We start from the raw sequence: 16,035 nt of genomic DNA on the forward strand, positions 1-16,035 counted from the left end.
TGTATCTACTTTATCTTTTAGCAAAACCAAGGAAAACTATGATAATAACTATCTATTCTTCAACTCCATCAAAGTCTCCAGAAGTATAATATTACCTAAGTTAACATGAAGTTCACTGCAAGCAACTTCTAAAACTCTAGAATTGACAGAGACATCTCTCTGCCTGGACAGTAACCCAAAGTTCTTCTGTATCATTGGAGCATCCATCTTCAGCCCACAGGCCCATAGTATCCAGCAGACATTTCAATGAGACAGAAAATGTCAAAGACAGTTCCACCTATATTGGTCAGTGACTTTCTTCTGTGTCCTGCAGAATGTCTGGCAGACTCTTCCATGAAGCAGGAACCTTGAAGGATCGTCTCACCTTTAGGGAGTTCAGCAGTCATTTCTCTGTGGTTCCAGTTCATCAAGCAGTCCGGGCAAGAGAAGTTTCTTGCCCAAATGTCTTACAAACTCAATCAGGAGCCTCTTAAATGCCCATCTTCCTCTTGAAGTAATTGTTGCTGCCAAGAGCATATGTGTCTCACTGTCATGAAAAGTCCTAAGTTCTTAAAACATTTTAAATGCCATACACTGTAGTCTTTGAAAGTATTCAGTGTGCTCTATCTGAGCCCCTGATGACCCTGTACAGTGTGATTTGTTCATAGGTCTAGGGGACATGCATCTTCTCACACTCCAGGACACTGGGGCTCCTGGTTCTCAGGGTTATTAGAGTAAGAACTTAATGAATGAATGACGGCTGGAAGGTCTCTCTCTTTCTTTCTCTTTCTTTCTCTCTCTCTCTCTCTCTCATACACACACACACACACACACACACACACACACACATACACACACACAGTTATTAAGAAACTGAGCACTGGGGACAGGAGCAGACTTTGGGAACATGTGCCCTGTGCAAGCGCTGAACTCTTAAGTAAGCAGGGTACAAGAGTTGAGGTCACATGTGTGTTTTGGTATCTGACAAATGAGCCACTGGTTCACAACACTGAACTATGGAACCGTTAGGTCTCTCTGTGTGGAGTGTGTGTGTGTGTGTGTGTGTGTGTATGTGTGTGTGATTCCAGAGCTCGGGAGACTCAGGCAGGAGGATGCCTATGAGTTCCAGGTCAGATTATGCCATATAATGAGGTCTTGTCTCAAAAAGAGAAAAAGGAAGCAGACACCCACTGTGATTTAACTCAGTGTATCAAAAGTTCATCGTCACCACGGACAACCATATGTCTGTTTTTGTGACCACCAGGCTCACAGATTCAGTTCATTTTTGTCATGCACCTCTTCAAACCCCAGCCTGCATGTTGCAGCCACCATGTATCTTCATGGGCACTGTTCACACTCCCCGATCTCTGTAGCCATGTGCAGTTGCAGAGTCAGATGGGGCAGGTCCCGAGTCTTGTCCTGGGGACATGGACAAGAGGAACCAAAAATTCCTGGCTTGGGATGATGTATAAGTGACCTGGGGAACCCACACCTTGTGACATCACAGCTGTAGTGGGTTGATTCTGCTCTGTCTAGGACTGAGTACTCAGTGCCGGGACTCATGGGTGGCATGTAGCAAGTGCTCAATAAATGCATCTAGTTAACTATAAACACACACACATACATGCACACACAGATACACACATATACATGCACACACACATACATGCGCACACACATCCACACATCTACACACACATACATACTTATACCTCTTTGGTACATCTCACACACTCTCATGGCATCTGCTGTGGTTTATTCTTATTGATGAGACATTGGACAGATATTCCCATTACATATACAGACAGAAGTCAAGCTTGAGTTCTCCCGCCCCTTCTGAATCTCTTGTCCCACAGAGGATACTGGTAGAGCATAAGGCAGATGAAGCAGGCCGTGAGGAATACTGTCTGTAATGGGACAAGATGGAAGGGTGGGCGGGCAGGGGTCAGAAGCCTGGAGTCTGATCCTAGCTTGGACACTCCTACTTTGGGGCCTTGGGCAGCATCCTGCCCTCTCTGGTCAAGGCCTGCAGCAAAGGAGCACATCCCCTGACTCTGGACCCTTCTGGGCAGATGCTGCTGTGCTCATAGGAGGACATAATTCCAGTTCTTGTCTACCTGAGGATGGAAGGAAGGCAGAGAACATCAGGTCTACAATTATCTCAACACTAAGGCAGGAGGATGGCAATGACCAGGCCACCAAGGCCTAAACAGCATAAGGCCACTTCAAGATAAACCAAAACAACAAAAAATAGCTAACCTGTTATTGTAGCACAGGAACTTTGGTCTGTAACAGAAAACTCATGATCATGTCATGAGCCCATATTGGTACTTGGAAGGGTATGCAAATAAGCCTGGGGGTAGGGCACCATGACTGGCTACCTGGATCCCCTCAGAAGAAGGGGCAGCATATCTGCATGTTGTGATGATGGCAGTTAGGACTTTTGGGGATGTGGGGACTTAGCCCGTTGAAAGTGTACATAGCCCTACCTGAGTTCCCCTCATTCAGTAACAGATCTGCCAAAATGGGAGAGAGAGCCAAGCCACCTTTCTGCTGTGTGACAGTCCTAAAAGTCACAGCAGTCACAGGTGTCTCCCTCCTGGGTCCATTCTCCTTTCCTTTCTGACCTTCTGAAGTTTGCTTCCCACATCCTTGCACCCATTCTAAGCTCAATCCTGAGGCCATAAATGATATCATGTGTTCCCTAGCATCAGAAAAACCCTGCCCCAGGAGAGGAAAGGTTCAAGTGTAGGTCCCTCTGTGCCACGTTGTGACTGTGACACAGTCCTGCTGAGTCTCATGGGTCACATGACAATGAGATAGGGAATATGAGCCGTTTCATGGACCTGAGCACTTACTTCTGAGTCCATGGGTATCCCAGCCCCACATCTCCTTAGCTGATCATCCTTGAGTCAGTGGCTTTAGCTCTCTCATCCTACTGGCCTCGTGTGTGTGTGTGTGTGTGTGTGTGTGTGATCAACACAGAATGCTATACTCCTCAAGTGCTGTCTCCTTGACATTTGGGTTGCATTGCATTGGAACTCACCAAGGAGACTATGCTCCCTTGCTGGCCAGTGCAGGGACCTCATTGTCCACACATTGGAATGGCAAGTGCACATCTCCTTGTCTGACTCATTTACGTGGTTCTGGTGATGATATTAGGCTCCTTATCCTTGCTTACATGACATGTGTGTTATTGACTAAGCCTCCTCATATTGTCATCCTGAAAAAGGATTTGATAGATATTTTAATCTCCACTCTACACTTATGTGGGGAGAATGTATCTCTCAAGAGTCTGATTTTGGTAAAAGGTAGGAAAGATGTGGTGGTATGGCCATAAGCCCACATTGAAAAATTCCACCTTTCCCGCGAATGAGTAATTGTTTTTAATGTCACTGCCAGTTTTAACCAAACAGATCTTTTTGAAATCTTGCTAAAGATAAATTATACTGCTGGACACAATATGACTATTCGATCCTTTGCTTGCATTCTTGCCCCATTTTTCTTTGTATTGTGGAATGGCCCTTTGGAGGGTGATATTCTTAATTGTTCTTCCAGTATCTGCAAGCTGAGTAATTGTTGGGACGGTTCTGATGGAGCTTCTATTGTTCGAGTGTCTGTTGTGATTCCTCTTCCAGTACTGGTGTCTCAAGAACATCAGAATGTCATCCATTATGGACAGTGGCGAGACTTTGGGATAACAGCTGCAATTGTTGCTGCTATTGCTCTCACTGCCACTGCAGCTAAGGTTGCTGGAGTTACCATTTCCCAGACGGCTGTGACTGCAGAGACTGTGCTGTCTGGGGAGTTTCGTGGGGCCCTGTGGACAAGGAGTGCTCTGGACTCTCATATTGGATTTGGACTTTTGAGTTTGGATCAATGGACTGAGCTGATATTGCTATTGGTGTTATCTGTTTTTGGATTCTCTGAAGCTTTATGTGGCAATCCCATGTATAGCACATTGTGACTCAACAAGTGTTGCTCGGGCTGTCTTCCGGTAATCAGGAAGTGCCCCAAGTCTGGCTGCAGATTCTGCAGAAGTCATGAGGGATCCCTACAATGGGCAACTGTCCTGATATAGAGAGCTGGCCTAAGACGGGGATTAAGACCTCCTGTAGATGGGCAAGAGTCTCTATCTGGGGGAGTCCTAAGACATGGCTCTTGTGCTTTTCAAATAAAAAGGGGGGAATTGTTTGGTCCATTGAGAACAGGCCTTCGCACCCCCACTTGATCTGCTTTGCACTCTTGTGGTTGGTTGTTCCAAAACCAGGAACAAAAACAGAACACTCTGTTGTTTTCAGCAATGTTTCTAAGGATGTTTACCCCTAAGCCATGTGACTTATGGTGATGAGATTCCTGCTTTTGTTGGCTTGGCCTCCCCTGCTGAGGGCTATGTATACTGTGTGAGAAAGTAGCATAAATGCTTGTCTGCAGGACCTGAAGTTGTGTTCTGTGTGAATCCCAATGTCCCTCACCCAGAAGAACTACAGTTGCCATTCTGGCACCGCATAGACCCTCCATGTAAGGGGCATTGCTGACCTAAAGGAGGGCAAAGGGAAGGAGTGTGGTCCAGTCCTCATCAGCGTCTAGAGTTAACTTAGTGAAGGTCACCTTTGTTTCTCTCTATCCTCCTTCTGCTGGACTATTCCAGAATGATTGACATGTAAGCAACAGGTGTCCCCCAAAGGGAACTTGTCTATGATCTAACAATCTCAGGCTAGTGATGGGGCAGGGACAATGTACTCTTTTCTGTAACTGCTTCCAGCTAAAATCAGTGTAATGGTTGTCAGGGTCAAGGAAGGCAAAAAGGCAAGTCAAAGACTGGGCAATGGAGCATTTATCAGATGCATCTGATTAGCTGTTCCAGGTGAAGGGACAGAGAACAATCACATCAGCTGGACTGGTTCATGTCAGCTTTCAGCAAGTCCAGAGCTCAGTAGTCTGCAGGAGCTCCCTGGGTGGTGTGTTTTAAATCTGCTATGACAAAAACAGACCAAGGACAAGTTAAAAATTTAGGAGTTTAAAAGAGAACCTTATATGTTTCAGGACTTTTACTTATCTGAAGTCTTTGAACTGTGACAGCTGGATTCAAGCCATGTGACCTTCAGGATTCCCCTAATCTCTCATGAATTTTTAGTTTTTTAAAGGAGACAAAAAGTTCTAGTAGCCTTTTCATTGCATTGAAATCCGCATTGTAGAAAAGGCAGTTAACAGGTGCCTGTAAAGAGCTGAGACAGATTTGGGGACATAACAAAAGTATGACTTTGGGTTAGCCTGATGCAAAACACCTTTAAGTTTGTCAAGGGACATAGCGAAAGGTAATTGTTTTATCAGGAGACATAGCAAGAGTGTGGCTTTGGGTTAGTCTTGGAACCACATTTATTATACAGTAATGTACAGCTGAGAAATTCTTAGACCCACAAGTATACAACTTATGAGGAACTTGTTTGCACAGCTGCAGGAACACTTGTCTTTTGGATAAGTCACTGTCATTTCTGAAAAAAATCTTGTGAAATCATGGCATTTCTCCCTTCAAGATGGGATTCATTCCCAAAACACCTCAGCAGTGTAACTTCATCCTGCACAGGCAACAGAATGACGTTCCATTAGGCCATAGAGAAATTACATTCACTCTTTGTTCCAATAGTCAAATTGACATAAAGTCAGTCTCCCTACAGTTACCTTTGCTAATAGACCAAGTAGGGATTTCAAAAAGATAGGGAGACACCTTTTCTAGACAAATGCTCTTTCTTTGGGACCTTTAGTAACTTTATCTAATGGTTTTGAACATCAAGTATTTCCCCTTAGACACTGGCTCATCTTGGATAGTGTTAACCTTTTCCAGGAGCACTCCTTTGGCATGGTCTACCTTTTCTGTGTATGTGTGTGTGTGTGTGTGTGTGTGTGTGTGTGTGTGTGTGTGTGTGTGTCTGTGGTTCTGAATTGCATATTGATATCATTGCTTTTTCATATGGAATTTTTCTTAACTACATCCATAAAAAGTAAAAATTTGGAGGATATTGCCCTTCTCTTTTTTTCTGCTTCTTTGAAAAGAATAAAGAACAGGCAGAGGCAATTTACTGAGTTGATTTATTTCATTTACCTTTGATACAATTAGACAGGTTATTGCCCAATTTAAAAAATCTTAGCTGGATCCTGAGAAGTTTAATGGGGCTTAACCCCAGAGTAAACCTTGATAGGTTAGCCTAATGAAAAACACCTTTAATTCTATATTTAGAGACAACCAGAGGAAATTTAAAATCTTGAGATTATGATTGAAAAACAAGTAGTCAGTACTAGGTTATCAGAACTCTGCTGACTAATGCTAAAATTCTGTATCTTTGAAATATTAGCATAACAATATACATTAGTAGCTTGTATTTATTTATTTTAAGTTTATTTTCTGAGACCCTTAGAACTTTAGTTTTTACATTCTTAGGCCTTGCATGTACTTTGACCTATTTTTTTAATCATTTACCAGAGACATGGGTAATATGAAGGAAGGCAAACCTGTTTGCCTTTTCTTAACAAGATACCTAAAATCTTTAACTAACTGATGGATGACTAATGTACTACCATGGTTGCTGTAGCCTTGGGGGATGGAGCTGATTTGCTGTTGCTGCCCAGCTGACAAAGCTACAGTAAGATTAGCTGTCAATGTAAAAGGTCTGAGAAGAACTCAACAAAATGACAGAGACTAGTCCATAGTCCTTTACCCAGACAGTTACCCCAGGCTCCTGTGGTCTCCATGACATGGAGGGCAGAGGTACTGAGGAGCACAGGAATATGAAAATTTGTATGCCAATAGTCCATAAGCATATTTCTAAGGGTCTAGGGACTGATAAATGCCTTAAATAAGCCACCTGACCCCCTTTGCCATTCACTCTCCCCGGATATGTAAAAGACAATTAAAAGAAATTCATGTCTCTGTAAACATCTTGAACTAACACCACGTATTGTATGTTGTAAATCCTTACAGAAAGATGCACTCCCCAGGGGACATGAATCCCTACTGTAGCACAGCAACATCAGGGGTAGTAACTCCTAACCCCAGGAATGCACTCCCACCCACCCCACACATAATCTTTTGCTATAAAAGGATGCTTATGGCCCCTTTCCTGGGTCACAAGACTGATTTTTGCCTGTGGCCCTAACTAGTTATAAGTTTTATACCCACTGTGTTTGAATAAAGTTTGCTTTTGCTTAATATTCTTCGGTAGTCTGATCCCCATTATTTGTGCAACCCCAGATCCTAGCAGTACCAGGACAGCAGTCTGGTCTGCCAGCCCCAGAGAATGAGAGGTTTTCTTGTTGGCCTCAACTTGTCTAGGCAAAGTGAGCCTTCAGCTCTCCGGTGCCTGCTTGTCTGTGGTTTGGGCCAAGCCCTGGTTGAAGGCAAAGATTGGGGCAGTCTTTTCCAGTGGTTAGTTTATGATCGTCCAGGTAGAATTGTCCAGTTGTGTGTCCATTGTCTTTTTGGAGGTCTTCTGGGTCACTGCTAAGATCTGAGAGTCTGTCATATAAATGTAAGTATCCAAATTCCACATTCAGCAAATCTCTGACACTTTCAGGACTTGAGTCAAACCACCTTTATTTATTCTTAGTTATTTGTTATAAGCTATACCTTTAAAACATTTGAGAGGTTAGTAAATTTTTCCTGTACTTGATTACATTAGTACTTAGCATGATTCATAAGTATAGTTTTGTTCATCTCAAGGCTTAATCATCTTTAACTGTTTATAATTAAAATAAATTAAATTTCTGAATTAAAGCTCTTTCAGTATCAAGATAAGACTTTGAACTGATAAACATAGTCTACAAGGGACTGGGAATTTTTTTTCCTTATCCTTTCAGAGTGTATAATTATAGGATATTAGTTTCTTGTATGACTCAGTTTACAAAAATAGTTACAGCTTAACAATGTTAGAAAAAACAAAGAAGTTAGACACATATCTTTAAACCAGTTTTTTTTTTTTAACTTGAATGGGCTTTAAGTAAGGAGAGACATTTTCTAAACCAATAGATTTTTTTTTGGTGGGGGGTTGGTGCATTGTTATGTAATGTCTGACATGCAGGTGATTTAAGGCCCATAGGTTGAGAAACTGTTCCAAATGTGATTGTCTGCTCTGTCCCTTATAAGAGACAAGCCATGTCCACTCCCCCATCCTCTGAGGCAAGCTGATCTTCAGCTTCCACCCAGAAGGGTCCTTTCTCTCTCTTGAAGAGGCAGTTTCTGTCTCTCCCTTTTCCCCACTTCTCCCCTTTCCCCCTCTCTTTCTCTTAGCCTTTCTCTTTGTTTTTCTCCCCTTCTTCCCTTTCTCTTCCATACTCATTAAATAAATATCCAACCTCACTATGCATGGTGTGCCTATACATTTGTCTCTCACCTGCCACGTGGCTTCCCGCCCAGGACTAGCCATCTTCAGAGAACTGCGGAGTGGTCTCATGGCATGCCCATATTCTGTCTCTCCTTATGGGACTGGCTGCCCAATTGGTCTCTCTCACCTACCACATGGCTCCCTGCTTGGGACTTGCTGCCTCTCATGGCCCACTGCAGCCACTTGGGGAACTGCTCCATCCCTCCCTGGTCCTGGTTGTTCTTCAGACCCACAACCCACTGCCTGCTGTCACTTTGGGACATGCAACCTGGTCTCGAGTCCAGCTGCCAGCTGCAGCCACTCAGGGACCTGTAGCAGTTTTACTTAATCTATAACACCAAGTTTTTTGTCAGACTGTTTCAGGTCAACTTCTTATTGCATCATAAGATAGAAACATCCCAGTTTCTGTTACTTATTAGTTGTGCCCCTAACTTTAGTTGGCCAGTGACTACACTGGGTCTTTGGATTCCAGTATAGTCTTGAGCCTTCCTCAACATGAGCTTTTAAGCATAAAAGCCATGTTTTGGGCTGACATATTTCATTTAACATGTATGGTTAGTCATAAGCAGAACTACAGGAGTTAAAAAAAGGTTAATACATTTAAATAATTACCCAGATCTATAGACGATGATGAATTATGTCTTTGTTTTAAGATTTGCTTGTGTAGCCTTCTGATTATTAATTTCGTGTTTAAGTTTTAAGTTAACTTTTTGGCATAAATACTGCAGATTTTTAGCCATATCCAGTAATTTATAAGCCAATCATTTCTCAGCTGCTGTGCTCTTGCCTCTTCTGCCTGCCAATATCTGACCCACACAAAGAAACATTAAAAGCAAGCCTGGGTTCTGAAAAAGGGTGGACCATAACCCAATTCCAGAGCCAGCTTTCCAATTAAACTTAACAGAACAAAACAATTATAATATTACTCATACCCTATTGACATTTAAGTTCCTATTACATTAGTTTCAGTGGCCAGAATATCCAGATATAAATTCTGAGCCTGGGCATCTGGGTGCTGTGTACCCATATTTTACATAAAATAATTTACAGGGAGACTCACTGGCCACTAGGCAGATGAATCCCTGCCAAACAAGTAAGGCAGTTGCCTAACAAAGGCTGGGATGTATTTCTCCTTTTTTCTTTGTTAGAAATGTAGATTGCCTGGGGAGAGGTGTTTGCCAAAGCTGGTGACTAAGTTGCAGGTGTTTCCCTAGCCCCACATCTTCCAGAAAGAAAATGTTAATGAGCTTCCACCTTGGTTTACCTGGGGGATAAAAGGTGTTTTGTAAAATAAATGTAGGTAGATCTTCAGAATGGAGGAAGCCTGAGATGCCCTTCTGTGATGACTGTGTAAACTGTGTCTTGCTAATTTCTCATACCTCCATAGTGGTCAAGATAGGGAAAGATAGTTTCTCTGTTGGGGCCTATGGGCTCTGACAGTTGCAAAAGTAACAGTTGAGCTGTAACTAAGAAACAGAACATAGCCAACTCATATATTCAAGATAAATCGGACATAAACATGCAGTGGCCAAATTCATGCATTAAAGACAGACAGACAAACCATTTCTTACTTCTTCCAGCTGTAATTTCAAGGGGGCAGCACAGAATCTTATTCCCATGGTGTTGTAGTAGATGTGGCTGCCTCCTTCCCTGCTGAAAACTGGATTTTTAAGCTGCCCATGGGCTCCAGTCTCAGTTTACAGAAGTCAAAGTGTAGTCCTCCAAGAGTAGCACATTCTCTCTCTGTCTCTTTCCTTCTCTCTCTCTCTCTCTCTCTCTCTCTCTCTCTCTCTCTCTGTCTCGGTCTTCCTTTCTTTTTTAAATTTTTGATGTGCAGTAGTATGAGATCTAGGGGCATAAGAGAACTTGAGGTATTTTCCCCCATAATCTCAAACTATAATACAAGACAGAGACCAACAGGGAAAAGCAACATCAACAGAACAATGAGAAAGAGAAAGTGAATGCAGACAACAGAGATGCAAATGAATTAATTAGACATATGAGACAACAATGAGACAAAGAGAAAAGACTGACAAATAAGACATAATTCAATAAAGACAGGATCCCTGTTCTTGTGACCTGGGATCCAGGTCTAAGCCAGGGAACCCTGAGATCCTGCTCCACCTGGGACACTGATCCCTGGACACTGCACCACCTGGGACAGATGTAGTCTCTCACATAACCACAACTAGGAACCCCCTGGGGAAAGAGAGGTGTTCCTTCTTTTCCCTGGACTCAAGGAGTGCTACCCTGTCTGGCCTCCTTATTGAGTCCAAACACTGGAACTGAAACCTTAACAACCTCCAGAGATCTCTGACTTTACCTATTGGACATCTTGATTCTGATCCTCAATGGGGCATCTTGGTGCAGCTTCCAACTGTTAACCTAGCCAGTTATATGCCACAGGAAGAAGGGAGACACTTCAGAGTTCAAAGATCTTAATATCACTGCATAAGTGGGTCACTGATCAATCAGGGCTTCAGGACAAAGACACGGGAGCTTTGATTATCCTGACAGCCCTGAGCAGGAGCAGAAGTGGGGTGGATGAACAAACACACAAACCATGAACCTTTGTTGCCGAGATACCTTATAGTTTTCTGTTCCTTGGATGAACTCCTTCACAGAAGCAGACAGGCATCCTTTTCTGACCAGACAGATTCAAGTTTTTCCCTTATTCTCTGGGCCTGCTGTAAACATGGAGAGGGGTTTTCATGCACAGAAACACTTGATTTTCCTCAACACAGGATTCTAAAGCCTTCTGCTTTACATTGGATTACCTCTTTCCTCTTAGAATCAGTTCTTTCTTTGCTCTCACAGCAGCTAGTTTTTATCTTACTTTTTCTCATCCTTGTCATTGGATTCTTTTTCCAGACATTCTAAAATAGAAAATGAAAGACCTACCTATGAATTCAGAAGAAAAAAAAATAGTGAAATTACTTATCTTATTTGTTAGAAAGCTAGAACTTCACTTTTGTAAAGAGAAACCTTAATTATTCATTGGCCAAGAGTTCAATTATTTTGAACTTTAAGTCTCTGTGCATAGGTCAGCTTTACACAGACATTTCTCAAGTACCTAGGAACTGGAGTTCTTAAGACTCTTAATGCTGAGTATGGGAAGGTTTTAGATGGTTGGTGATTCAGGAGTAGTAGGAAAGATGTAAGATACACAGAAGTCACCATGTGTAGTCCTCTTCTAGATCAAGCTTGTAAACCTCCCACCTTTCACCCTAGTGAAAGTCTAGTTAAAGTCAACTATAGGACTTTACTCTTCTGACTTTTTCTTAACTGCAGTTAGGAGTTCTGCTCACACCAATTAGTCTGGGGGCACCCATGTATCAGGAACTGTGTAGCAAAGGCCACTGTCACACTTTCATGCTTCATGTATGTCACATGTCTCTGCTGCTGTTTAAGCATCAGAATTGCAGATCCTCCTTTCTAATGGATTTGTTTTTCTCACCAGTTTAAAAATGCAACAAGAATATATCATCATGGTGAGGAAATGGCTTAGCAGGTAAAACTACTTTTCATGCAAGTCTGAGGTCCTGGGTTTTATCACTGGCACTCAGTGGAAGGAAAGAGCTGACTCCTGAAAGTTGACCTCCGACATCCACATATGGTGTGGCAGGCTCAATCATATACATTATACACATACAGTAATAATAAAATAAGCCAGGCGGTGGTGGTGCACACGTTTAATCCTAGAACTTGGGGGCAGAGTTCATTGGATCTCTGTGAGTTCAAGGCCAGCCTGGTCTACAAAGAGCTAGTTCCAGGACAGGCTCCAAAAGTACAGAGAAACCCTGTGTCGAGAAACCAAAGGAAAATTGAATAAGGAACATATCATCAATATATCAGGAATAAATAATAGAATCTAAAGAGGGCAGGGGAGAGACCATAATGGGAGGTTAAATATTGCAAATATGCTTGTTTTCCCATTTAAACAAAAGACCAAGAACCACAGTGCTCGTCTTACACAGTAAAACCCTTCAAAGAGTTGCCTGCATATAATCTCTAACTTTTCTTCTCCATGATTTTCTAGAAGCCCGCTACAACCAAGCCTTGTCCCAGAACACTGGTAAACTGTCTTCTGTGTGCTTAACTCAATGGATACCTGTCAGCACATAGCACATCAGCAGCATCTGCCTGGCTGAAAGTTTGGCCTTGTCTGTCACTTACACATAACTTACCTTGCACATTTGTTAAATGATTCCCTACCCACTAGCTGTTCCTTCCCAACATCCTTAGTTGTGTCTGACATTTAAGGGTGGGAAGTGTCTCTGGTCTTTGTCTTCCTCCTATATTTCTTAAGGGATCTTAACCTTTGCCCTTTATGTCTGTAATTTGACTGTGCATTTTTCTACTTTTACACTAATTATCCCAAGTCCAGATTTATGGAGCATTCTTTGTGATAACTCACTTGAATTGGTGTTTAAATTTAGTATAAAACTAAACATTCTATTTCACTTCAACCGTCTTTGACAGAAAATGGGGAGTCATTCTGAACTCTTTTCCAACCTCCTTACCCCAGTCTAAATGGGCACTAAATGGAGGAATCGTGGACACATCATATACCTAAGTCTTTATTTCTTCAGTTTTCAACAACAACAACAGAAATAGTGCACAAAGATACTAAAAGGAACAAATGGATACATAGGAAGGCATAGCTGTGCATTGCACTAGTGAGTTTATGACCATCCACCTCCTCGGGAACTTTCTGGTGCTACTTGATGCTAAAAAAAAATCAACAGACAAGCACCTGCGCTTCCTTCTTGCTACAATGACTTTTCTTTTTTTTTTTTTTATGAATGAGGCAATTTATTAACCCAGCATCCTTTGTTCTAATGCTTCTTGTTGGCAGCTGCCACCTGTCCGGCAATCCTGTCCAGATCTCTCTGTCCCTGAGGTGTTAGCTTGCGGCCCCCATCTTGGTCCTTTTCCACCATTTTCAGCCCCTCCAGGGCTTGGAGAACGCGGCGGGCCACACTCTTGGAGCCTCTGCTGAAGTGGCTGGGCCTGACACCGTTTCTCTGCCGTCCTCCATAGATCTTTGTCATGGAGCCAACCCCGGCACCACCACGCAGGTACAGGTGCCGTGCTGTAGAAGCAGCTCGTGTGTAGAACCAATTTTCATCATAGGGGGCAAGCTCTTTATGTTTGGCCAGCTTGACTGTGTCCACCCATTCGGGGACTTTCAGCTTCCCCGACTTTTTGAGGAAGGCTGCCAGAGCTCTGACGAACTCCTGCTGGTTAACGTCTTTTACAGTAACTCCAGGCATCGTGCGGCCTCCGCGCTGCTAGCCAGGGGAAAGGGAACTACGGGGTTTCCCGGGCGCACAAGTCGGGCGTCGAGTCTCGCGAGAGCTACAATGACTTTTCTAATTGCATCATACTTCCCCATTGGAATTTGTGCTTTTCTTCAAACAGGCAAATTTCTATGACATCAGCACTGTATTCTCTCCATACCTAACTACCCAACATAACCTTGCTAATAAGTTTATTGAGTATACCTTCTGGACCTCACTTGCCTTGCTATTGAAATTTCATGGAACAGTTGATAACTCAAAATGTCTAAGTAGTTGAAAGAAAATCCAAAAGTAATTCACACAATCAATTATGAATAGAGTTACACCAGCATTTTTCTTTGGATGGAATGACAGAAAAGAAAGGCAAACAAATGGCAAAGAACAATTGGAGAATGAGGAAAAGAAAGCTAATTACTGAGTATTTAATAACTAATTTATTGAAACACTAGTTCTCAATCTATCTCAACATTAATGAGATATTGGTTTAATTCACAGTGACAGCATGTATAAAACCATAGTTATCTATTTTCTCTTCCAGCTCTTTTACCAATGAGAGTGATCAATTTGTAAAGAAGGCAATTTCACTAAGGAATCCTAGATTTTATAGTGAAAACAACAACAACAAAAATACCAAGACCAGAATTCATTTCATCTCCCACAATAAAATTGTTATCACTTTGATCAGAAGAGAATCTTTACCAAGAGAAATCATAAAAATAGTGATTTGATTATTTTTGTTTTCTTTTGATAGAGCAAGCAATACTAACTTTATTATGTATATGGCCTTTACTAAAATAATTCTAAGGCCAAGAGGCATAATATGACACATGCTAAATACTTATGAAATAGAGAAATGGCTCCATGGCCATTGCTTATCATAACTTCACAACACAATTTCTAAGAGAGCTTTCAATATTTAACTAAAATGGAACACATTTATAGCTCACTTTCTTGATCAACATTGTTCTTAAGAAAGAAAATAACTGTCTGTGTCCTGAGAGCAATTGACATTTTGTTGATCAGTCTGCTCCGAGGGACACCCTCTACAAGACTAGCCAGTAGGAAAGTAATAAAGAGGAGGCAGGATGGTGAATTGAGGGCCTCAAAAAGATAGAATGTATACAGATATATGTTATTGTGTTGATTGTGTTGTCTTTTGTGTCCTGGACTGGGGAATGACACTTAATTCTGGGAACTGCTAAAAAAGGTATTTTGGCTTTTAAATATGGACCTAAGGATTTGGTGCTTTGGAAAAGAGGTTCTGTTTTTGTCTCCACAGAGGATGAGTGCCTGTGGAGTCATTCCAGATTCTTGTGGTTTGATTCACCAAGAACACCTGGATTTTGTTATTAAAATAACCCCAAGAATGCAGCACCCCCACTCAGCAGGAAGTAGATAGACAGTTTGACTATGCCCAAATTCCCTAAAAGATTGTTCAAGTGGGGCCCCTTCAGTAATTCCAGAGCAGCAGGCCTGCTTTCCCAAGTTTTGCTCTGCTCCATGCACCAGTTTTGAGAGAGGGCCACTGCCAATTTCCATGATCAATATAGTAAGGGTCTCGTTTATGGTCTGATTTATATGCTCCACCTGGCCAGAACTCTGGAGCCTATAATTTCCATTCTGCCCCAAGGGGGCTAGCCCCTGAATTACCCATGCTGTAAAAACAGGTCCATTGTCTGAACTAATCAGAATGGGGGTGCCACACCTGGGAATGGTGTCCTCCAGATACTCCTAAAATACCGATTAGGCTGTTTCATGTTTGGTGGGAAAAGCATATTATTACATTTTGTCTTAGGGTTTCTTTTGCTGTGAGGAGACACCATGACTACAGCAACACTTATAAAGGAAAGTATTTCATGGGCTGGCTTTCCAGTTTCAGAGGTTCAGTCCCTTGTCCTCATGGTGGAACATGGCAACATGCAGGCAGACATGGTGTTGGAGAGGTAGCTGAGAGTTCTACATCTTGTGTAGCCAACAGAAAGTGGTCTGTCTCACTGGTGTGGCTTGAGCATATATAAGTTTTCAAAGCTGTCTTCCACAGTGACACACTTCCTCCAAATAGGACATTCCAAATCCAACAAAACACACCTTCTAATAGTGCCACTCCCTAGGAGCTTATGGGAGCCATGAGAATTCAGCCATGAGCCCCCACAAGGGAAGAAATGGGGCACCACAGGAAAACTCCAACTGTGATCCTTAGAAAACAGAGATGCATGGGGTATGCTAAGATAATACTGAGGAACTATCCTGCCACATGGGACAAAATGACTTCTGTGTGTCCTTGTTTCCTGTTCTTGTCTTGGAGAGTACCATGTCCTTGAGGGGGCATGGTATACTTCTGGCCTTCATGCATGGGGGACAAAGGCCTCTTTCAT

General features: G+C 42.4%; 1 protein-coding gene across 1 annotated transcript; it reads right to left on the minus strand.

The window, feature by feature from the left end:
- Nucleotides 1-13,139: 13,139 nt before the first annotated feature.
- Nucleotides 13,140-13,685, minus strand: LOC148118624 (small ribosomal subunit protein eS19). The gene has a single exon (XM_087900684.1). The coding sequence runs from the start codon at nt 13,631-13,633 to the stop codon at nt 13,196-13,198; it is 438 nt and encodes a 145-aa protein (XP_087756810.1). The 5' UTR covers nt 13,634-13,685; the 3' UTR covers nt 13,140-13,195.
- Between the last annotated feature and the right edge of the window lie 2,350 nt (nt 13,686-16,035).

This window comes from Myodes glareolus, chromosome 22 (assembly GCF_982192425.1).
Source record: "Myodes glareolus chromosome 22, mMyoGla1.1, whole genome shotgun sequence".
Lineage (NCBI taxonomy): Eukaryota > Metazoa > Chordata > Mammalia > Rodentia > Cricetidae > Myodes > Myodes glareolus.

Excerpts from the sequence above, each read along its gene's own strand:
- LOC148118624 (XM_087900684.1), bottom strand. The coding sequence starts at position 13,633 with ATGCCTGGAGTTACTGTAAAAGACGTTAACCAGCAGGAGTTCGTCAGA.